Raw genomic sequence first — 22540 nt, forward strand, 5'->3', positions numbered from 1 at the left:
GCCCTCAACAGCCGGGGCAAGGGAACAGTTTTCATATTCTTCTCCCACCTAAGGCTGCATGACAAAAATGCATTTTGAGAGGGTTTATAGTTTTCTATTAGCAACGTTACTTTGCACAGCAGTAAAATACTGAAATATGCCCACATGTGACTGAAAGCATTTGTTTCCCTGCAGGTCCAGTTCAGTTGACTGATGCAGAATTGAGACTAGACAGTATTCGGTGTTTAAGAACATACAAACATTGTTTTAATGTTACTTTTAAATACGAACTTTTAATTGTCTTGTTTTGAGTGCTTCACTATCTGAAGATGTTTTGAATCGTCAGTAGGTGAAAGGATCTTCTGATCAGTTCAGTTTTTATTCAATAAACCATAAGCTTTTTGCAGACTAAACACACACCAAAATAGTTTCAGTTACAGTCAAGCATTGTGCTGTGTTTGATTCCATAAAATGTTGCACCATAAAATATTAAAAGTTCAATATAGGCCTATATGAATAGCATATGTAACTGGGTCACTGACTGTCCTACCACCAGGTGGTGGCAGAGTGTTCCCTGTGAAAGCCCCTAACCACTACAGTGGGTTATGTGCTAAGATACATCACAGACTGTAGATAATCTTGGCCGACAGACTGCAAGCTGATCAAACGTGAAGCCAAAGCATGTCAAATGAATACATGTCAAATATTTCTCAGACTTTTTCTGATAAGTTTGGTTTGATTAGTAATTTTGCTTTCACGAATCATAGCTTATTGAAATCGATGCTGTCAAGTATCATGAAACTCATAGATGGAGGTTTTCTTCCATCAATCTTTCTCCTGCAGGCCCGGAGCTCTGTAGCTCACGTCTGGACAGATGTTGAACTACACCGACACCAATACAGTCTCCCAGGACGTTGGTGGTTGTCCTCAAACGATCACTATCAAGAAACAAACAGGAATATCTCAGGTTATGGCAGGAACTTGACCAACGAGATAAAAGTTTGATTTCAAAATGTTACAGGTGAAAAGAAAATTGTTTTTTTGTCTTTCCATTTCAAACAGGATCGACAAAATATAAAGTTTCTACACTGTATTGTTCTTATCTCCAACCTTAAAGTCTAAAACCTTAAACAACCCTGTGACGAAATGTTCACTCACAGAATCCAATCAACCATTATAAGCAGGGATATGTTTTCAGTTGGCAGTCCAGCGGATGACAACACTATCACCATGGAAACCAGTCCAGCCTGTGGGATGCCTGCCGCACCGGTGCTCGCAGCTGTAACAATCAAACTGAACAAGGGACGAAGCATTGGTTCTCCAATGTGATTCATTTATTCAGATATATCCAAAACAAGCTGAACACCATTTACATGGTCAAAGTTTCTACATGAACTCACCTGAGGATGATTATTTGACCGAGGTCAAAATTCATATTATGTAGCTGGGTTATGAATAAAGCTGCCACTGCTTCATAGAGTGCTGCACCATCCATGTTCATAGTGGCGCCAGTAGGCAGCATGAAGCGGGTCACCCGTTTGTCCATGCTGTGATTGACCTCCATGCAGTGCAGAGTTACAGGTAAAGTTGCAGAGCTGTGAAAATACAGAAGAGAAAAGACGTTTTAACTCTGTCAAACCGTTACGTTTGGTATCAATGCACTGGCTCACCTTGATGAAGTCCCAAAGGCAGTGGCGAGAGCCTGCAGAACACCACTCATGAGTCTGAAGGGATTCTTCCGTGTGACAGAAAAGTAGATGAGGGGCAGAGTGAGGAAACTGTGAATTAGCAGGCCAGCAATCACAGTGAGAATATACATCGCTACTTCCTGGCCCATCTCTCCTGTATCTGTCATCTTCACAACCTGACCTGCCAGCAGGAAGAAGATTCCTACAGGGAGTACCCTGTTACTGCTGTTATGCATCTGGTCAACATATTCATCTGGTAAGCAGGGAAATCTCACATTTAGACTTAGATTAAGAGCAGATTTTGGGCAGATCCAGGATTTTCTTTGGTCTGTTTTAAAAAATGCATGATTGGGTGTTTTTTTTAATATTATTTCCCAGGGAACTGATATCTAACTAATATGTGTCATGATTCTGCCTTGACCCCGAACTCTTAAGGTTTATTTTGGTTCAGTTTTATAGAATCTTTAGTTATGGACGTTTTCCTTGTGTTTCGATTTTTCTTCATTCTAAGTTCTGTGTTTCCTGTTTTATTTTGAAGTTCTGGCCTCCCTCATGTGTTTCTGTTCTTTTTGCTTACTGTGCCACCTGTCTCTAGTTTGTCATCAGTCCACTTTGTATTTAAGTCCTCAGTTCTGTCCTCTGTTAAGTCTTTGCCTGTATTGTCTCTGTCAGCTTCAAGTTCCTTATCCTGCCTGGTTTTTCCTGAACGTTTAGTTTCCTGCCGGGCCTGCCCCATATTTTATGTTTTCATTAGATTCATTTTTTTGTCCATTGGATCTGCCTCGCTCCTGCATTCGGGTCCACCTGCTCTCCACACCTCACCGTGACAATATGTTTGTTACATACTACAAATTATTAAGGGCAGCCTTGTGATGATTGTTTGCCATGAACAACAAATATCTCTCTATTTGTGGAGCCTCTTTGCATTTCTCTAGACGGATGTTCAAAATAAAACAAGAAACACAGAACTTAGAATGAAGAAAAATTGAAACACAAGGAAAACAGACCAAAGAAAATCCTGGATCTGCCCAAAATCTGCTCTTAATCTAAGTCTAAATGTGAGATTTCCCTGCTTACCAGATGAATATGTTGACCAGATGCATAACAGCTTTATTAAGGCAGTCAAAGAAATCCCTCAGAGGTTTTCCCTGAGACTCCATGCTGCCCAGAATGAGGCCGAAGGCAACAGAGAAGACCAACAGCCCCAACATATTCATACCATCTGACGAGCCGGGCACTGGCACAGTGTTATCTACAGGGTCCAAATGATGACAGTAAAATAAGAGATGAAATTATATTGTATCAATGTTAATAAAAAAATAATGATTATTAGAGAAAAGAGGAATCTCACTGTTTTCACTGGCCTCAGTGATATTAAATCCTGAAGAAACACTCCTGGAATAAACAGTTTTAAACTGGAGAACAAGCAAATGTTAAAAGTCAGTGATAATATGTGAGATTATCAATATAAAGACAAATCATGGCCACTGCAGATCTTACCTTTCTGAAACAAGCTTCAACCAGATTTGAGGGGATCATGTTTCTATAAATAAAAAAACATATATGAGGTGTTTTTGGAGGCTGATATCTTATACCCTTAGAAATCCCTCTTGGTTTATAATTATCACCACACAAACCTGATTAGATCTAGAACAGCGTCCACGCTCTGCACAGCCTCCGCTCTACCACCAGAGGAGGCTGAGGGGTTCCTGGACCAGTTCCCTGGCTGGATGATAACGGCTAAAACGATGCCAGTGAATGCAGCAATAAGTGTGGTGAGCATGTAGTAGCAAATTGCCCTCAGTCCAATTCTCCCATAAGCTTTCCTGTCCACAGATGACGTGCCTGATGAAAAGAGAAGGTGCAACAGGTTTACATTCACATACTGTATCAATGTAAATCTGTTGGTACAATCAGTTGTTTATTGGGTTAAAAACCTCATTCACACACTCAAATACTAAAATATAAATATAAGTCTATACAATCTATAAAATAATTTTGATATGTATGTATAGTTAAAATGTTTTTATAACCCAACAAACACAGAGTTTCAAAAAATAAATGAGATAAAGTAAAAACACTTTAAATATACAAAGTTTTCTTTTTTTTCGTTTCATAAAGAGTAAAAAAATCGGCTATTTTATAGCACAATTATAGAAAATCCAATATTTATTTCCGTGAATGTGAAAACATTTAAACTTTTGAGGGAAACTATTAACAGAAGTCTATACGTTGGAAAAAGAACATACAGGATGTTAAATGGGTTTATTCTCTATAGTGGCAACTTTAGAACAGCTTCCATCTTTGATAGCCTCAGTTCGACACATAGACGACACGTGTGTTAATCTACTGTTTTGATTACTAACAGGAGCCATTACGACATGAAATGTGGGTCAAACCGTGTCTTTGTCGAGAGCCTGAAAATCCATTTTAACCCGGCTGATGTGTGCATCTTACCTGAAATCAGACTTGAAACGATGAGAGGAAGCATCAGCATCTGCAGGATTCTCATCAGCAGCTCTCCAGGAAACATTAAGTATCTTACATCCCTGTCTGACATGTTTAAGGGTCGTAGAGCAAAGCCCAGACCAATTCCTCAAAGAAGCATAAGCACAGGTTAGTCAGTTATTGTGTTTGTCATAAGGCAGAGTTAAAAAAAACTAATGTAACAGAGCCTCTTCAAAGAGAAGGGCTGGAGAATACAAACACTAATATAAAGCAGCAGGTCCCAACCTGTCTTGTAAAACAGATCAATGGTGGATTAAAGTAGAATTTCCACAGTGAAGTATGTTTGATAACCACTTACCTGATGCAACAGCTGTAACTGTGAGAATAACAAAAGTGTTTCTCTTCAGGAACGCCACAATATTACATCTGTGGTGTGTTTGAATTTCCTGAGGTTCTGTAACTTCTACTGAGTCCAACTCAGACTGATGACCATCTATTTCCATCTCTTTAGCTGTTGTTCCTTAAAGACTGTGAAGAACGATGGAGAGAACTGTTTGGTGTCTCTATAGGGTGACAGGACTGATATGACTACTAATCCTACTCAAGTTTTTCAAGCTTTTCAAGTTTTTCAGAGCCCATGACACCAGGATACAATTATGAAAATGAACTCCACCTTTGGTTGGTACTTAAATAAATTTAAAAAAAATGTTAGTCCTTGCATGAGTTATGCATGAACTCAGCCACCAGTAAAGTCAACGTAGTCAATAGGTCAGAAAGTCCAGTTGTTCTTCTCCTGACTGATTTTAAACAAATTCACTTTACTCCATTAATCATCAACTTTGTGTCTTTGTCAAATGGTTAATTTATTCATTTTATTCTCTTTTCTTTAGCTGTATATTTTGTCTTAGGGGTTATTAGATGTTATTTCTGTTAAAGTTACTATATAAATGTTATGTTTTATTATTATTAGGTTGCCAGACCTTGTTAAAGTTGAATAATGTGGCTTCAGTCTGTCGGAAAACAATTCAAACAGATACTCTGTGATTATATGTAAGTCCCGAAAGCTTGACGTACACAGCCTTATTAGTTCTGTGTTGGGTACAAAGGTTTTAGGTCACTGAGGTGTTAAGTCAACTGTGTCCTTAAAACACTGAGTCCCATGAGGACAATATGACAAAGGTGGAGGACGGTGGAGCTAATCGGTGAGATTTTAAGTATCTTAGTGCAACTTGAGTCTGTTTAAGTTACAGAGTCAGCTTAAGTTACAGTTACAAATCTACAAGTGACAGGAATCCCATCAGGATATACAAGAAATCCCTTTAACTGGTGTAAACTGGGCTGTGGAACTGCTGAAGATGATCGTGAGATGGACACTATCAAATGTCACTATCAAATCAAATATGAGTTTCAGGCATCTACCCTGGTGTAGTTTGAGATATGTTTTTTGGAGTCAGTGGAAACCAATAAATAAAACAAACACACAAACCAATGGACAGGGGCTAAAACCCAACCTTCTTGACAGAGGTAATTACAGGGGAAGCAGACAGTCGCCTTCATCCTGAAGGTCTATCGTCCTGCATCTTGTTTACAGTGACTCTCCATTGTCTGTCGGCTGCCAATTATGAGCTAAGCTCTTGAGAGGTTTTACTCCGGCCACAAGTTATTGATACAGTCTGATCATCTCGGCACACAATAGCCAAGGTTTCACTTTGAGAAGTCTGAATAGTGAGAGGCTCTTGTTGTTAATTTGTTGGTTTTTACGTTATACTTCTCCTGCAGCCATCGACTCCCCTCCTCCCTGCAGGACTAAATAACGTCTATTTGAAGAGAGTGGCGGCGTTTTTGTCATGAATCAAATGTTGGGGGACAAGTTGACGAGTTTCACCGGAGGAGGAAGATGAAGATGATGAAGAAGCACAGACACGTGGGAAGGAAAGCCCAGAATCCAAAGGCATATCCAGGGAGGAGTTTGAGGAGTACCAGAGGAAGCTGGTGGAAGAAACGTGAGTAAGCAAAGATGCTAATAGGCCGACTGGCTACAGTGCTAAAAAAATCATATTTATGAACTCAGGCGTAAAATCTATTGTGCACCTTGAATCTATCTCTGTGTATGAAAGGTGCTTTTCCTTGTGCACAGCAAGAATCCTAAATAACATTAAACTGTCTAAATGTTTTCGTGTCTGTCAGTAGAAGGACTTTGTTTAAAATAAAATACTGAGATTTGATATTTCATGGAAAAAAGTATGCATAATTAATGTGCGAATGTTCTTTGTGAATTGCTGAGAGATAGCATAGGAAATATGACCTACATATCCATAAGCAGGGATTAGCAGGTGTGATTAGTATGACTTAAAGTGGGCCCCCGCTTCATGTTTGTCTCAGAACCATCAATATAAACACAGACAAGAAGTCTAACTTCTTCAGATACCAGCAGGTGTATTTAAGAAACTGAAACGTAGTCTACATGGCTCATGATTTCCTTCCTGTTCAAACTCAATGAAGTTAAGACACATTATGATCCATCCATTGTGGATCATAATGTGATTGTTGTTGATTGTTGTTTGTGGCAGATGTACCACATCCTCCAGATGTGGTACATCTGCCACAAACAACAATACAAAGTTGTGACTTGTAATTGAAAAAATATAAATAATTTTCCCTATACACAAATACTTCAATAAATACTTAAATTCTATTAAATTCAAGCTGTGGATAATATATTACAATATGATGAGCGTTATTGATTCAATAGCAATACAGTTGGTAACAAAGCCACAACAACTGAAATGCATTGATTGACAGTTCTTTATATAAGTGTGCGGGCGTGCATTAGGCAGTTTGAACTAGCTTCCCTCTGTGGCGTCATGTGATGCATGTGTGACATCAACGGATGCGAGCCAGGCTTAAAAGGTAGCTTTAGGTGGGGGTTTATTTCCTCGGCGCTCAAATTAGCCAGAGAAGCAGATTAGGCTCCGTGAGCAATAACTGGTCAGGGCTCAGTTTCAAGAAGCAGCCATTAAACACATCTCTTAGGCAGTGCGCTTTAAAACAATTATTATTTAATCACCTTACACTCTGAGGGGATGCAGATGTGCTAGTTATCTTCAATTATCAACTGAAAAGGCAGGTTTTAATGACGTTAGGGTCTCACTGTCCAACGGAGAATGTGAACTGAATGACATGTCAGTCATTTTTGTAAAACATCACTGAGACCAAGGATTTCAATAAGTTTTGTTTATTGTTTAAGATTCTATTTGACCATTATTCAAGCTTTATTCCACACCTGGTTAGAATTTAAAGTTAAACATATTAGACAGTATCTTCAATATTTCAATAACAGAAGTTTTTGAAATTATATTTTCTTTTTTTATCAACAACTTATTAAACAGACAAGTCAAGACTAAGGCGTGGGTGTTAAAACAACAGATTCATCAATAAACATATGAAGAATAAGGTACATGAGTCCACATTTTGTTTTTGTGTGTGTAAGAGTCAGTATCTAGGTCTGTGACTGACTCACAGTTCACAGTTCCAGGTCGTCTGCACTGTCCACACAGTGATGACCCTGCTGGGCGGCACAGGAGCTATTCAGTGCGTTTGCTGTGTACAGTTTCTATGGTTACACTAGAATCTATAAACTGTTGAAGCACAAAACGGTATCTCAGAGAAGTGGAAGGAGAAATGTGAAGGAGTGCCGCCCTGTCAAAGAACTTAGAGACACCAAGTAACTGCAAATCTGTGCCAAGCTGCAGCTCTCGGTTCAGATAATCTTATTAAAACAGAGTCGGGGCCTGAGCAGACCACCCTTAAATAGACATGGGTCAAGTCTGGTGTCAACATGGGAACTTACTTACACTGAAAAATGCCTTGAGATAATGTGTGTTTTGATTCGATGCTGTACAAATAAAACTGAATTCAATTACTGATGACATTAAATAACTGGTGTATCTTGATGTGGAAGAATGCTCTGATTGTTTCAGCTCGAAACGAAAAAGTTGGCTAAAATGCAACTACTACAATTAGTATTATAAAGATTAAAATTACTAACTCTGTATAAGTATGAAAAACATAAGTATATAAAGACGCCTTCATTGCTATAATTAAAATGCAAATACAAAACGTATAAAGATATGTTTTGTCAAATCCAGGTCAGTGATTTCAAACTAAACCCTGCAGACCTTTAATTGAAGTACTCAAGGTACTTTAAGGTTTACTGATCTTCAGTCACAGCGCCCCCATTAGGTCAGTCTGTGCCAAGATACAAAGACGTGACAACTTTGTCTTCCCTCTTTACTTTGGGAGTAAAAATGAAGATAAACTGCGAGTGTGGCAAGGATGCAAAAAAACCAAAGGTATTAGTACTGTCGTATTCTCACAGATCCACACAGAGTCATAAAAGGATGAGGACCAGTAAACAGCTTGATTAACCACACCCAAACAGTAACGTGTGAGTAATTGATTAGATTAATAAGATAATGTTTCATAGAGTGAGCTCATTGACTCTGCTCAGGTGTTGCTGGAGTCAATTGTTTTCCCTTGCTAACAACATTACTGTAATGTGGTAATGCCTATGGGTAATGCTGCTGATGATGAGACACTGATCTTTAAGGAAAGCTTTACTCAAAGCCACCTGCTTCTTTGTCTACCCTCTAACCTTTTAATACACTGTGCTTATGGGTGGACACACTTGTTTGAGCTTAGGCTTCCTGGACAAGGTGGAGAGAGGATAAAGAGATTTTCGACACATGTAAACGTGCAACAATGTGCAAGCAATTTATGCATCAAAACGGATGGATGGATGGATTTAACATATTTATTAAAACCCACAAAGAACTTGTGTAAAATTCTACATGCATTGCCTTTGTCCAGGAAACATTACTGGTCTGTAAATATCATTCTAAATGTGATCACGTTTAACGACTCATTTCACAGAGCGCTCAAGACTCTGCCACACTTCAGATGGCTGGAGATGACATTGATCTCCCAGAGGACCTTTCAAAAATGATGGATGAAGATGAGGAAGAGGAGACCGATGATTCATTCTTCCATAAGCTTCAAAACATGGATGTAGATAAAAGGAGACTGCAGAGTGGACTCTCATGTGACTTCTGGTCATCAAAAATAAGTATTACAATTATTATTTTAGGGTAATAATAAAGACAGTTCCAAATGAGGAAGAAGAAGAAGAAGTAGGATATTGAAACACCCAGTGGATGGCAGTAATGCAACTTGATGTTGGTTGCCACCCGCCAATTAACCGGACGAAGAAGAAGAAGAAGAAGAAGAAGAAGAAGAAGAAGAAGAAGAAGACCATAGGGCAATGAAAGTCCTGTAATCTGGACGAATGAAGGCGGGGGGGCTGTTTTGACTGTTGTGACAAACTAAAAGATTAAAAGATATATACCTGATTACTCCAATCATATATTTCCCCCCAGACCTATATGTCATTGTTTGCAATGGTTCAAATACAAAATAAGCAGATTTTAAAATAGCATAGAAGTTGGACAAATGCACCGGGTTAAAATACAACATGTTCTCCCCTGGATGTGTGTGCACCTTGCTTGGGCAGCCATTTTGAAATGCTTGTACCTATAGAACACCTTATAGGACATACTGCATAAGCTAGGATTAGACTTTCTACCCTGATACCGGTTTGTCCTCCTCTGCTGACTCTCATATCTAAATGGTTTTGGTTGATATTTTTGTTTTTACAGACATGAGACATATTTTTTCCTTTTTTAAAATTGGCTTCAAAGCAGCGTCAGCACTGAATAAAGATTCCGTTTGAAATAAAAAAATAAACACGATATTGATATTGAACCGGCACATCTACGACTGTACACTATGTGACCCAATGAGCTTTTCCTTCACGTTTAAACTGATCACATGACCAGCGTTTTACCCTCCCTTTCCATTGTCTCCCTGTCATCCCCCTGCTGCTCACCATCCCCCTTTCCCCCTTGTAAGCTGACACAGCGCCTTTAAACATTAGCCGCTTTCTTTCTAATAGGATCCCAGGGGCTTAAATTGTCATCTGATAAAACTAAGGAGCTTGATGGCTATGCTGCACCCTCTTAACCAATTTGTACTCAATTAGGATAATGGGGAAACAGGCAAAGAGGGACAGCTTTAATATATCAATGTGATAAAATGATTATCAAGTCCCCTTATCTATGACTTGGCTGGTATTAGGACCAGGTCTTATATTAATATTTTCCATTGATGAAGTCCGCATCAGAATATTTTCAATTGGATCTGAGAATTTATTACCTGTCTGTAGCATCATAGAATTTCCAAATACAGATGCAAGATCTGACATTTTGACCTATTTAACGAGTTTAAATAACCAGGGGTCATCATAAGCTGAATCCCATGAATGTGTGTGTCACTACGAGGCCGGAACATGCATTGCACAAGCTAGGACACTAATGGAACTGAGCCATTAAGAAAGCTGAACCACTGATATACACCAGTGGTTTAATGCAACACCAACATGCTTCAGTCAACTGAGAATTCCAACTATTCTATATATACAAATTGTTTACCTTTACCTGATAACACAGATATCAGTGCCACTGTGTATGATTAATGTCACACTTTAAACTTTTCTTTTATAATGTGCATGCTGTACACACACACACACACACACACACACACACACACACACACACACACACACACACACACACACACACACACACACACACACACACACACACACACACACACATCTGATAATTATATCAATCACTCTCTCGGTGTACAAATGAATGGACAGAATCACAGTGAATCTTCTCACCTCCTTTACTAATTAATCAGACTAATTATCATCCCCTAAGTCCATTGATTCTCTTATGATATCAGCTTACTAAGGCAATTAATGCTCCTCTCAATGTTTTTCTTATTTGAAATCATGTTGCAAAAAATTTGACACGAGAGTCAAAACTACCAGATAATTAAAAGTAGCATAATTCTCTTATTAATTGATGAATACATCGATATGAAAATGTGCGGTTTTTGCCTGGTTTTTTTTTTGTGTGCATATAGTAAAAGTTGGAAAAAAAGACACCTCACATGGCTGGACTGTCTTACCGTCATCATATGGTAGCAGCCTACTTCACAGTAAATCCTGCCACAGAGGCACCTTTAAGTTCTTTACTTCATGTGTCTGTTAGGGAAGCTTGTCGGTCTCAGGCAAAAGTAATGGGCTTTGCAGTTTCTGGTATCTTGGAAAACAACCTTGACAACCATGAAAAGGTGTAGGGCCAAAGCCACTTAACCCATAGGCATTCTGCCCATAGAAGCATTGGCAACGCAGCCCAGTGTTGCCAGATGGCTTTAAACTTGTTGGCGTTTAAAATTCCTCAGCTGCTTAGACATATGCCCTTCCTAAGAATAAGTGTGAAGACGTTAGTGTCACTCTGACTCATAGAAGATGGTGTCACGATTGATGGAAGACCCTGCCTTGTGTGAGCAGAAATGCTTTTTTATTACTTTAATATTTATTTATTTTAATTTTTATACTTTCAATGATCTGCAAAGTTTCTGGCAAAACTATTTGTCTAAATACAGAAAAACTAAAATGATGTGGGTATAAAAAATATAACATGATCTTGATATGATTTGATACTCCAGACAAAAAAATATACTCCAAGACAATTAGCATTTTTTTAGAACATTTGTTTGCTTACGTTAGATATGCACAAAAATGCGGCGGGACTTTTCATGCTGGAGTTTGTGTTTGGCGTGCAAAGAGCTCCTAAATATATCTTCCACATAGGAGGAGTGAGGTCAGAGGAAATCTCTAGTGAAGTCTTTAGGCTCATTAAGGACGGGATTGATCTCTGCAACACCTACTGGAGCTGCCAAAGCTTCGGTTCTGCCAAGTGGCAAAGTAGAACTGTGTAGGCTGCAGGATGCAACACCCCCGATGCCCCCAACCCAATTCCACTGGGGACCATCGGAGGACAGCGCAACAAGTGTGTAGTCTGACAGGCCTCGCTATTTGTTTATTTATTCAACACATGTAAGCAATATGATTCTGAGTCACATTTGCAACTCAGACATTTTAAAGGGATAATTGGGAATAGGTTCAACATTGGTTTTGTCCACTAATTGGTCGTGTTTGAATTAATTAGGTTAAACTAGGCTAATTAGGTTAAAGTAGGTTAGAGGATTGTCCATTTATTACTTTGCTTCTCTAGACCTGCATTTTCGCTCATTTGCCTTGTTGCTGGTCCTCCTGATACAACCATGAAACGTGCAGCATCAGTCGTCTATTATTAAAGTTCAGGGCATCTCATTAGTTCTGTGCTATTTATAGTAACTAGAAATAAAAAATAGATTTGATAAATTACTTAATTAGAGAACCATTATAACAAAAATAAGCCCCTTCCTGTTCTTCTTCAAAACAATGTAGTGTAAAAAAAAAAATTTGCTTTAAACCGCAAGTGTTCACTTCTTTGTTTCCTTTCATTATTAAAGTCTGCCGCTCCAAACGCAGTGGTGCCCATAAAGAATTAGGTGCCTACTTGAATTAAACTATTTTATGAACAGTGTGTAGCCATTCAAATTAAAAGTCCATCTCTGTGTCTTTTCTCCCTTACATTGTCTATAATGAAAGGATTAGTGAAAACTCTCAGTACGAGCCATTATCTTTCAGACAATAGATTTTTTGAAAGAAAGTTTTGTCGAGGCTTCATTAGCAATGACCTCCCTCTGTGGTCTGAATGCAGGACACATTTGGAGCAATTACTTGACCAGAAAACAACTGTCAGTCATTCTTAAAGGGGAAGGATTCCAATTAATAAACCTCTTAAACCCTTTGGTTTTACTACCATTCCCCCGCAAGCTTTGGTGTCTTGTGTGGTTAAGGAGAGTTTTTCCAGAGGAGAACAATATTATCTGTGCTTGTTGCTGAGGGCTCCCAACAGTCGCTCCTTTGCTCACTTGTGTGCAGGGGATTTCAAGGACTTAACTGGGAGTAACAAGTGCCTACACTACATGTTGTTAGTGTCATTAGTCTACTTATGGACTATGTAGACACCATGTGCGTTGCAGGAACCTGAAGAGCGGTAAGTTTACTTTATGTTCATCCATGGGAATTCTGTTAGTTATGAGATTTATTGGTGAAAAGGTTTCTGTAAGGTTCATTATTTCATTAAGATAAAAAAAATATAGACAAAATGCAGCTTGCTTTTTGCTGCCTGTCAAAAGGCTCATATGTCTTTGGGTTTATAAACCAACGACTCTCAGCTGAAGTAACTCTTTAAACATGCGATGTTTCAAAGTAAAAACTAATGGGAAACAGTTTTGAAAGATAATTTGATCGCTACATGCTAAACATACTCAGATCCAAAACTGAATCCTTCATATTTTTATTTTCTTTCTTACTTTATCTCATCAACACAAGTTTATGGCTGTAATTATCAATAGTAATCGGAAATTATGCCTAAACAGAATTCCTCTGTGAACTTTCTTATGGTAGAGTATCACGGAATTAATAGAAGATATTCCCATGCATTATTAAAGCAGTTTATTTTAATCAAAACATGTAAAACTGCTCAGTAATACAGGTATCATGTCTAACAGTTTGTTCAGAGCACTAATAATTACTTCTTAAATGTAAATTCACAGCTTCACTGTATTTGTCTTTTCACTTGCAGCCGAAGATGCAAGTTTGCTCTGCTTGTGTGGAAACACTATATTGAACGTCACAGAAGTTATCCTTAAAGGATACGGCCCCCATGCTTCACATAAATCTGCCCCATTGCACGTGAAGCAGAACCTAAAGCGCTCTGTACAACAGCTGCTTTGCTTAGTCCCACTTTGTCCCGTTCCAATTTTTTCGAGGAGGAGAAAAAGTGTTTACAAAGGATCGGATGCATTTGTCAATGGATGCCCTTGGAATAGTGGACGATAGTTGCCTGGACAACTATGACATTGCAAAAAATGCCGGGTCGAGCAGTGGAGGCAGGGTCCACAGTATTGATGTCATACTGGGATTCACTAAAGACCAGGACCCTTTACTCCATTCGGTAGGAGATGGTGACAGCCAAAAAGCCAACGGAGAAAACCTACATCACTCTGAAAAGCAGGTCCAGCTCGACCCATACGGGCACCTTCCAGAACTGGGCGACAGCTCCCAGCATTCTTCCTACCATGGTGAGTCTTTTGAGGTTTAAAAAAGCTATTGTCGACCACAGAAACTCAAGTAAATGTCTTTGAATTGTAATAAGTTCAGGGCATATTGTCTTGAACCATGCACCAAGTGGAATTGGAGCGGAACTAAGTTTGTCAGAGAATAGAATACAATACTCCCACAAAGTTTTCCCACTGATTTGGACGAGTGCTCTTCCATTAAGAAGTTAAATGCCATCTTTTCGCAACCACTCTCTTTATTGGTCATTATGGCTTGTTTGAAATTACAGTGACAACATTTAGTGGTGTTAAATATTCCTTTGAATAATATAACTTTTTGCGACTCACATTTGAAGTAGCTACTCTAGAAAAACATGGATAGAAAGGCCAGTAGGTGGAAGAATGATGGATTATCAACTAATGGCTCTCGAGCAAACTTGCTCACACCATGATATAGCTTTGCTCATGAGTGTCCAAGCTACGCTGTTGAATCCTGACTTTCTTCTCCCATCTCTAATACATTGCTCTGAAATTAGAGAAAACATGCCTGACAAAATCACACGTAGATTCTGTGTTGACCTGCTCTATATCTATCTAGACGAAGCCAACACTGAGGAATGCTTTGTACATCTTTTTATATACATTTCACTGACATGTCATACACGTGTGGCAGCTGATGATACCCACTGTTACTCTCCATTCACGTGTTTTAGTGGCAGGGCCCAGGTATCATGTCTTAGAGACACACCTGACTGGCAGAGAGCGAAGGTTAATGTCATTAGCTTCACTTGTGCTCTTGTTGTTGTTTAAATGTTGATCATGAGAAAAGTCCATTCTGCCTAATTTATCTGTTGCTCTGGTAACTTTGGGAAACTTAGAATTTATCTTCTTAGGGTTCACACAAGTGAATGTGGACCAACAGGTGACTCTGGCTGAAAGTAAGAGCTTTGGAGGCCAGTGGTTGATTATACCATTGCTACCCACTGTAAATCAGGGATGTTAATAGATACCTTTAATTTTCACTTTTGGAAAAGAAATGTGGTTGACACGATCACCTGCTGTATGCTATCTAATATGCTTGTACTATGTTATTTGAAATATTTCATGGAAATTATGCTGTTTTTGTCATTTAAAATTTGCTAAGCTTGGCTATAGCAACAATAAAAGCAGTTAAAACACTGTATAATCCTGGATACCATCAAATCCACAAGTGATTTATCACTCATATTGCCAGAATGTGGCCTGCTGTAACTTATTCAGCCTAAATTATGTCATATGCATCTTCTTACCTGCCACCGTGTGAATATGCGATGTTATGCATGTAAGTGGATAATATACACAGCTGATTATCATAGCAGCAACATACTGTATGCGAACAGTACAATAACCATCAGACTACAGTAACAACAACTGACAGAAGATGGTGGGTGAGCTTGGCTTGAGCATTTCTGTCCATGGACAGAGGAAAGAAACAGGAGTTTATATGTTTCTCCTTGGATTCCACTAGAGAAAAAATACTAGTTGGCCACAGAATCTAATTTCAATGGAAACACATGTGAAGAAACTTAACATTTATATCACCACATTTGCTGATCAATATTTGCTCCTGATATTGCAGGCTTCAAACCACTATGGGGTGTATATTGCCTTGTCATACCACAGGTGGAACCGTATGCAAAGGCTGTAGTTCAGGAAGCTACTGATATGGAAAACATGTGTTGTCATTCAGAAGAAAACATCCCATTCATTCTATATTCATGGTAGATGGGACGTTTATAACAATCACGCTTTGAATATCACAACAAACTCTGAACACAAAGCTTTTGCTACCAGACGTCCTTCTTATTGCAAACCAGTGATGTGTTGACCAGTGATGTGATACGATTAAAAAGCATTGGTGCATCACACACACACACACACGGCTCACATGCTCTACATCAATTTCTTGGATCACACAATATGGACTATGACTGTTTACTCCACCTGTGCCGAAGCCAACTTAAGTCCCTTGTTAGATTAGGGGAGGCGGGCACTCGCAGCTTTAACTGGTGGCATCTGTTACCATGGGATTACTGCAAGGGAAGAATTCAGTGAAAGACGTTGTCATTTGGACTCACTGAACCCCCGGGGTTCCCAAACCATCAACCGTATAAAGGCTCATCAGTCATTAAGCTGTTTTATCATGAGGAGAGGAGTTAACGTTTCACTTTTTGATCGGACTGAATATCCCAAATATTCAGTCCGATATATATATTTATTTTGATATAATTCACAATCACACGAGTAAAGACGTTTTCTTCTGGTAACATGTTTTTGTCCTTGAATTAAAATACAATATATTGTAGATCAAGTATAATTTATTTATTTATCTAACGACAGAAAATGTAATAACAAAACTTTTGGTCTATTGATCATAATACTGTTAAAGTCTTCATGTTCATGCAACACAATTTATTGTTGAATAACGCCAACAGATCAGGTGACAAGGTATCAAGTAACGTGGGGAGTTAATGTCTGTATTTGTGAATCACTATTCTCACAAGTGTTTTGCCTAATGCTGTCAAAACGTTTGAATTATTTGGTCCGGAAAGTCTGGAAAACCAAACATTGTCTTTAAGGTGTCCAATCTCATAGATTTATTAACATGTCATGTTATTGGTGGGGTAATGCACAGGGAGGCCCCTAAACTGATGGATTTGGCTTTGTGGTTTAGGTCGTAGCCTTCGTATACTTACCTAGATCCTTAATTGCTCTTTTAGCTCAACCTTGCTCTGCCCTCACGTCTTTGGCTTTACTCTGCCAAATAAGATTTGTCAACTTGGCAGTGTTGCCAAATTTAAGGGCTGCTTAGTGGCTTGATACCAGTTGCACGCCAGTTGGTCGCTGTTACATCAATTCTGAAAGGTGTTGATGGATGTAAATCCCCAACAAGGAAGATTAACAAATGGGTGTCTGCTATGGTTATTTAAGACACAAAATTTCAAACTTATTAATGTTTTCTCTTCTTCATTTCAGAATCTGACCTTTTCTCAGGTGACAAGTGTGATGGAGAAATGAGTGACCTGCAGAAGAGCGTGGACGAGGGCGAGGGGTCTCCAGAGACCTTAAAAGAGGAGGAGCACACTAAAAAGAAACACAGAAGAAATCGCACCACCTTCACCACCTATCAGCTTCATGAGCTGGAGCGAGCCTTCGAGAAGTCCCACTACCCAGACGTCTACAGCCGCGAGGAGCTGGCGATGAAGGTCAACTTGCCGGAGGTCCGAGTTCAGGTAAAGACTACATACCGCCAAAGTGACACATTTAATCAATTAATGCTTCCAAATCCAACAAAACTAGAGTGATACTCAGATCGCATACCTCCGCCAAGGTCCGTTTCTTACTCGGCCCATGTCTCATTCTGTCTCAACCAAGTTTCGTGGAAATCCGTTCAGACGATTTTGCGTAATCCTCCTGACAACCAAATAAACAAACTAAACCACAAACAAACAAATTAACAGGGGCCACAACATAACCTCTGTGACGGAGTGGATGTGGCCGAGTTCTTCCCTACCTAATGATAATATAGGAAAATACACAATGGCACACAATACAATCCCCTCTTATATGTACTTTTCTCATGATTGAATTCTTGCTCTTCTGTCTCAGTGCCATCTCGTCACTGCATCTCATCTCATTTCATTTCTCTCTGGCCAGGTGTGGTTCCAGAACCGAAGGGCCAAGTGGCGACGTCAAGAAAAGATGGACACTAGCACCATGAAGCTCCACGATTCCCCCATGCTCTCCTTCAGTCGCCCCTCGATGCCTCCCAACGCTTGTCCCGTGGGCAACTCGATGCCCCTGGATCCCTGGCTGACCTCGCCCATCTCCAGTGCCACGCCCATGCATACCATCCCGGGGTTTATGGGCTCACCGCAGGGCTTGCAGCCTGCCTATCCGAGCCATGGCTTTCTCAACACCCCGTCTGGCATGGTCCAAGGTATGCAGCCCATGGGCCCACCTGCTTACCAGTGCCCTCCCAGCTTCAACGATAAATACCCAATGGAGGATGACAGGAGTACCAGCATTGCAGCACTCAGGATGAAGGCCAAAGAGCACCTTCAGTCGATGGATAAAACCTGGCAGCACATGTGATGTGGCAGCGGCACTATGGACGGATTTCTGAGCTGCTCCCGTGAATGTTTACAAACTGCTTTTCAACTGTTAGTTTCATGTACCGATGAAGAGGATACATGACACCAAAGGCGTTTGAGAGGCTGCTATTTTTTTTCAATAAGGCTAATAAGCAACTCTCAAATTGGACTTCTTGTGATTTTTGTTTTGTTTTAAAAATTCACTTTAAAAATGTCATTAATTTTGACCAAACAAGGTTTTTGGTCGCAAGGAATAATGGTCAAATCTCTGGTGGTCATTATTTTGGTTGAGCACGAGATGTTTGGGAATATTCATTTTTGTTTGAGTGAGAGAAAATCTTAAACGTGAATGTTTTGACACTTTAAATTAGTGTCCTTGTTAATTTTGTATATTTCTGACAAGTTTCAGACATTATACTGACACAATGAAATACAGCATAGCATATGAGAGACTAAGTAGAGCCATGTGGTCAGTATTAGCAACATTTTTCCATTTAGAGTTATTACTTTACAGATTTCAAAACATTTATATAAGTTTGCTGTCTTAATCCAGTGGCGTTCTGACCTTTTTGTTGAAATATACGTTAGAATTTCTGAAGCTAACTCTCACTACAGGTACCTGAGTGTAAGATCGTCCTGTTCCCTTCATGTGATAACATGAGGTTTACATAAATGGCCACTGAACTGCACTTTCAGGGTGTTTGTTGGTATCTAATCCTCAAGAAATAGTTACTGTTGGTATAAACTCGTTTTTTCCCCATGTATATCTGATTGGTTGGCTTTTTCACTTTGTCCATTTTTATTTTTTATTTTTACTGTACTTTCAAAAATGCAAAAAAGTTTCATCTCTTTATTGTAATTTGGGTTAAAAATCAATATGATTGCTTTTTTTAAATCATTAAAATTGCCTTTTGGAGAGCATGGAGTCCGAATGGGGGAGGTTATCGGAAGTCAGAGAGCATAATCTGGTTCGAGGGCTAATTTAAACAGACAAGCATACCTCTTAACACCTAATTACTGCTTTTAAAGCGATTAACCCCGGATTTTCAGCCATAGACAGAATGCCCTCAGATGCCCCTGAAAACCCCTTTAAGAGACCCGATTAACCCCCCCTCAAACTTGCTCGTTTACATTATTTCTAATTTACAGATACAACACTACATACCAGTGTTATTCTTCTACGGTCTTGATCTTCATCCTTATTGGTAAAGGATGCTTCTTATTACATTGTTGATACAATAGTCACTTGAGTCAAATGGATTTAAGTCGAGAAAGTTAATGGTTGCTGGCAGCCCCTCGTACCTCTTGGAAATAGCACAGTTTGATAAAAACTGTTGGACCACAAATGGGAGGAGATGACAACGTGTTTCTTTTTTATGTTTATGCATTAAACTGATGTCGAAGGCTGCTGTGTTAGCAAAACAACCTTTTTCATGATTAGGATTTCTTCTGTGGCTCTAAATCAATAAATCAAATGACATTTTGTTCCATGGACTCGAGGGAAAAGATCTTGCTAAGCATCTGCCCCATCTCTTTATCAAAATGTGTCATGACGTTAAATTGATCAATACCTGAATCAATACGACTCCATCGATAATACTGTCATCAATTATCTGTATATCACAGCCTTTAGAAATGGCATCATCCACAGTTGTATAGGTTTTGCTGTTTGTTTTGTTTTAATCCCTGTTCACACCGGTGGACGAAAAGGCCAAAGAAATAAGAAGGACATTTTCCTTTTACTAGAAGAAACATTTATAAATATTTGTGGATGTTTGTTATTTTTTTCATCAGTTTTCAGTATCATTGTATACTAATTTCTAGTTCTTCCAAGTTTTTAAACTGTGATATCCCTTTTTCCATGTGCAAAACATAGAATAAAGTTACAGTAGCACTACTGTAGAAGCACTTTGATTGTAGATCTTGTTTTTCTTTGCACACATCCATTAGTGAGCCACCAACATGACTTAGTGCCATTAATGAGCGCCCACATACAATAGGCCATGTAAGCTGTGACAGAGCAAGCTGGCCTGATGGAGGCCTGTTGTGTTCGTCCAGGCCTGTGGAGCTTTGCCAGGCCGTTAGGCAGATGAGGCTCCACTCCATCAGGCCCAACCAGGGGTGTCAGGAGGCCCCGCCTGCTAGGCTGCAGAGGCCACAAGGGCTCAAGCCTTAATTGCCCTCCAGTAGCTCGTGTGGCTTAACTGCCCCAATTTATTTTGGGATAAAGGTTTGAGCAGTGGTCTTGTTGCTGTATTTTGCAGCAACACATGAGTAACAACCTAATCGAAAATATTCACCATTTAAAGTTGACATAAATTAGCTGCGTCTGTCAGACACTTCACTACTTCTATCTACATTCAAATAAATTAGAAAAATGTTAACTACAGAAACAACAGGTTTAATAGGTATGTTTAACAGTCACGATATTAAAAGTGGTGTGCACAGATCGTCTGAAGGTGGTGATAGCAAAAAACAAATATGTGCATGGTTACTACTAAGGGTTATAATTACTATATTTGATTTGATAATATTGCACCACAGCAGTATGCTACTTTAGAAGCAAGTTAAGTATTTTTGCAGAGTTAAAACCTGGACCTGTGATCTTTTAGAATACAAATTAAAACAATTAAAAAACAAAAAATGCTGAATGTATGCATTTTACCCAATGTCTATACTGTATGAGCAGTTTTAGACAGAGACAAGAGTTTGTTTCTTGCTCCCTCTGCCCTCCTATTATTTTTTCAGGGAGAGAAATCATTAAATTTTCTCACCATTTATATGCCTGAGCAGTTTGGCATAATAAATCAGCAGAGACATGTAGATGAAGAGTGTTTGACCATGCTATATTTAGTGATAACCCTCTCTCACCACACCTTTGTCAAAAAGACTCAACGTAGCAACATCCAGAAATTACAAGAGACGCACTCAGACCTAGTAATTATTATTATGTTATTTTGCTTGGCCAAGCATGACCTTCGCTGGGGCCCGGGCTCTAGTTAACAGGCTGACTGGCGGGACGTGGTCCATGGTGGAAATAATAAGGGAAAAGAGCGGAAATAATTGGGTTTGATTAAGAACACTTTTCAAAGGGACACCATTTTCCCCTCTTGACATAATTGCGGAGTGCGTGTTTATGTGCGTGCGCATGTGAGAGGGGGTGGGAGGGCAGGTTGATGGCTGGCGCCACTTGCTCGTCTTCATCCCTCTCTTTACTTTGAGGAAAAGCACATGTCCCTCAAACTGTTACTTGCCTTACAAACATGTACCTGACATGCACCGGTGCCCGTGTCAATGGCTTAAAGGTCCAGTGTTTGAGATTTAGGTGATGGGATATATTTGCAGAAATTGAATATAAAATAATTCTAGTGATGTTTTCACTTATGTATGTTTCCTCTAAATTGTACAAATTGTAATTTTCTATACCCAGAATGGGCCTGTCATATTTAAATACTTTATATTTACATCAAGAGTGGGTCCTCTCTAAGGAGGCCACCATGTTTTTTTTACAGTAGCCCAAACTGGACAAACTAAACACCTTTTGAGTTTTAATGACGGCTGAAGGCTGCCACAGGTTCTCTGTCATGTTTGGAAGGGGAGGGTGAGGTGAGGGGTGTTCAGCTGCAACATGCAACTTCACCTCTAGATGTCACTAAGTTTTACATACTGAAACTTTAATATTGACTTGACCACTCACCCAGTAACTCTTGATGACTCATAAATGTTCAACTAACCCTGGTGTTTTTCACAAATTACAGACTATATTGCTGTTTCCCCAGTAGTAGGTCGTTATCATAATTCATATTTTAAGTTAGAATGGCAGGATCAGTCCAGATGGAGCAGGCCAGAATCTCATTGGCAGAAGAGGGAATTCATTTAACAAGAAAAAAGCATGATTGCCACAGTACAGACATGGATGTATTATAAGATTATAAGATAAGGCCTTATATATGATACAATATATAAGGCCTTATAATATATCCATGAGTGTAGGCCACAGGTTTTCAAAGTGGGAGGGCGCTCGAGACAGTTTCAGGTGAGCCTCAGTTAATGAAAGTGAAAAAAGAAGAGTTTGCACTTAAGTTATCAAAAGGAGAACTGGTTCACTGTTCAGAGAAACTAATACATACTTCAGCATGGACCTTATAGACC

The 22540-nt window shown here is 39.3% G+C and overlaps 2 protein-coding genes and 1 pseudogene across 3 annotated transcripts; 2 read left to right on the top strand and 1 right to left on the bottom strand.

The window, feature by feature from the left end:
- Window positions 1-339: 339 nt before the first annotated feature.
- Window positions 340-4618, bottom strand: LOC118117392 (excitatory amino acid transporter 1-like). The gene is made up of 10 exons (XM_047341867.1): window positions 4474-4618; window positions 4125-4262; window positions 3305-3512; window positions 3168-3210; window positions 3028-3082; window positions 2745-2919; window positions 1650-1883; window positions 1380-1574; window positions 1138-1272; window positions 340-917 (listed from the first exon to the last, which is right to left on the bottom strand). Exons 1-10 carry the CDS (start codon window positions 4616-4618, stop codon window positions 782-784), a joined length of 1464 nt encoding a protein of 487 aa, XP_047197823.1. The 3' UTR covers window positions 340-781.
- Window positions 4619-5285: 667 nt separating this feature from the next.
- LOC118117393 lies at window positions 5286-9387 on the top strand (annotated as a pseudogene).
- Window positions 9388-11203: 1816 nt separating this feature from the next.
- On the top strand, window positions 11204-20297 carry LOC118117220 (retinal homeobox protein Rx2). Of its 2 annotated transcripts, XM_035169280.2 has the most exons (4): window positions 11204-13189; window positions 13781-14279; window positions 17271-17527; window positions 17952-20297. In XM_035169280.2, exons 2-4 carry the CDS (start codon window positions 13997-13999, stop codon window positions 18387-18389), a joined length of 978 nt encoding a protein of 325 aa, XP_035025171.1. In that variant the 5' UTR covers window positions 11204-13189; window positions 13781-13996; the 3' UTR covers window positions 18390-20297. The 2 variants fall into 2 exon arrangements, with proteins under 2 accessions (XP_035025171.1, XP_035025172.1); XM_035169281.2 differs by lacking the exon at window positions 11204-13189 and having other exon boundaries at window positions 13239-14279.
- The last annotated feature ends 2243 nt before the right edge of the window (window positions 20298-22540 follow it).

This window comes from Hippoglossus stenolepis, chromosome 11 (assembly GCF_022539355.2).
Source record: "Hippoglossus stenolepis isolate QCI-W04-F060 chromosome 11, HSTE1.2, whole genome shotgun sequence".
Lineage (NCBI taxonomy): Eukaryota > Metazoa > Chordata > Actinopteri > Pleuronectiformes > Pleuronectidae > Hippoglossus > Hippoglossus stenolepis.

Excerpts from the sequence above, each read along its gene's own strand:
- LOC118117392 (XM_047341867.1), bottom strand. The coding sequence starts at position 4,618 with ATGGAAATAGATGGTCATCAGTCTGAGTTGGACTCAGTAGAAGTTACA. Across the intron at positions 4,263-4,473 it reads AGTTACAGCTGTTGCATCAG|GAATTGGTCTGGGCTTTGCT; the intron begins GTAAGTGGTTAT and ends TGCTTCTTTGAG. Across the intron at positions 918-1,137 it reads ATAATGGTTGATTGGATTCT|TGATCGTTTGAGGACAACCA; the intron begins GTGAGTGAACAT and ends GTTTCTTGATAG.
- LOC118117220 (XM_035169280.2), top strand. The coding sequence starts at position 13,997 with ATGCATTTGTCAATGGATGCCCTTGGAATAGTGGACGATAGTTGCCTG. Across the intron at positions 14,280-17,270 it reads CCAGCATTCTTCCTACCATG|AATCTGACCTTTTCTCAGGT; the intron begins GTGAGTCTTTTG and ends TCTTCATTTCAG. Across the intron at positions 17,528-17,951 it reads TGCCGGAGGTCCGAGTTCAG|GTGTGGTTCCAGAACCGAAG; the intron begins GTAAAGACTACA and ends CTCTCTGGCCAG.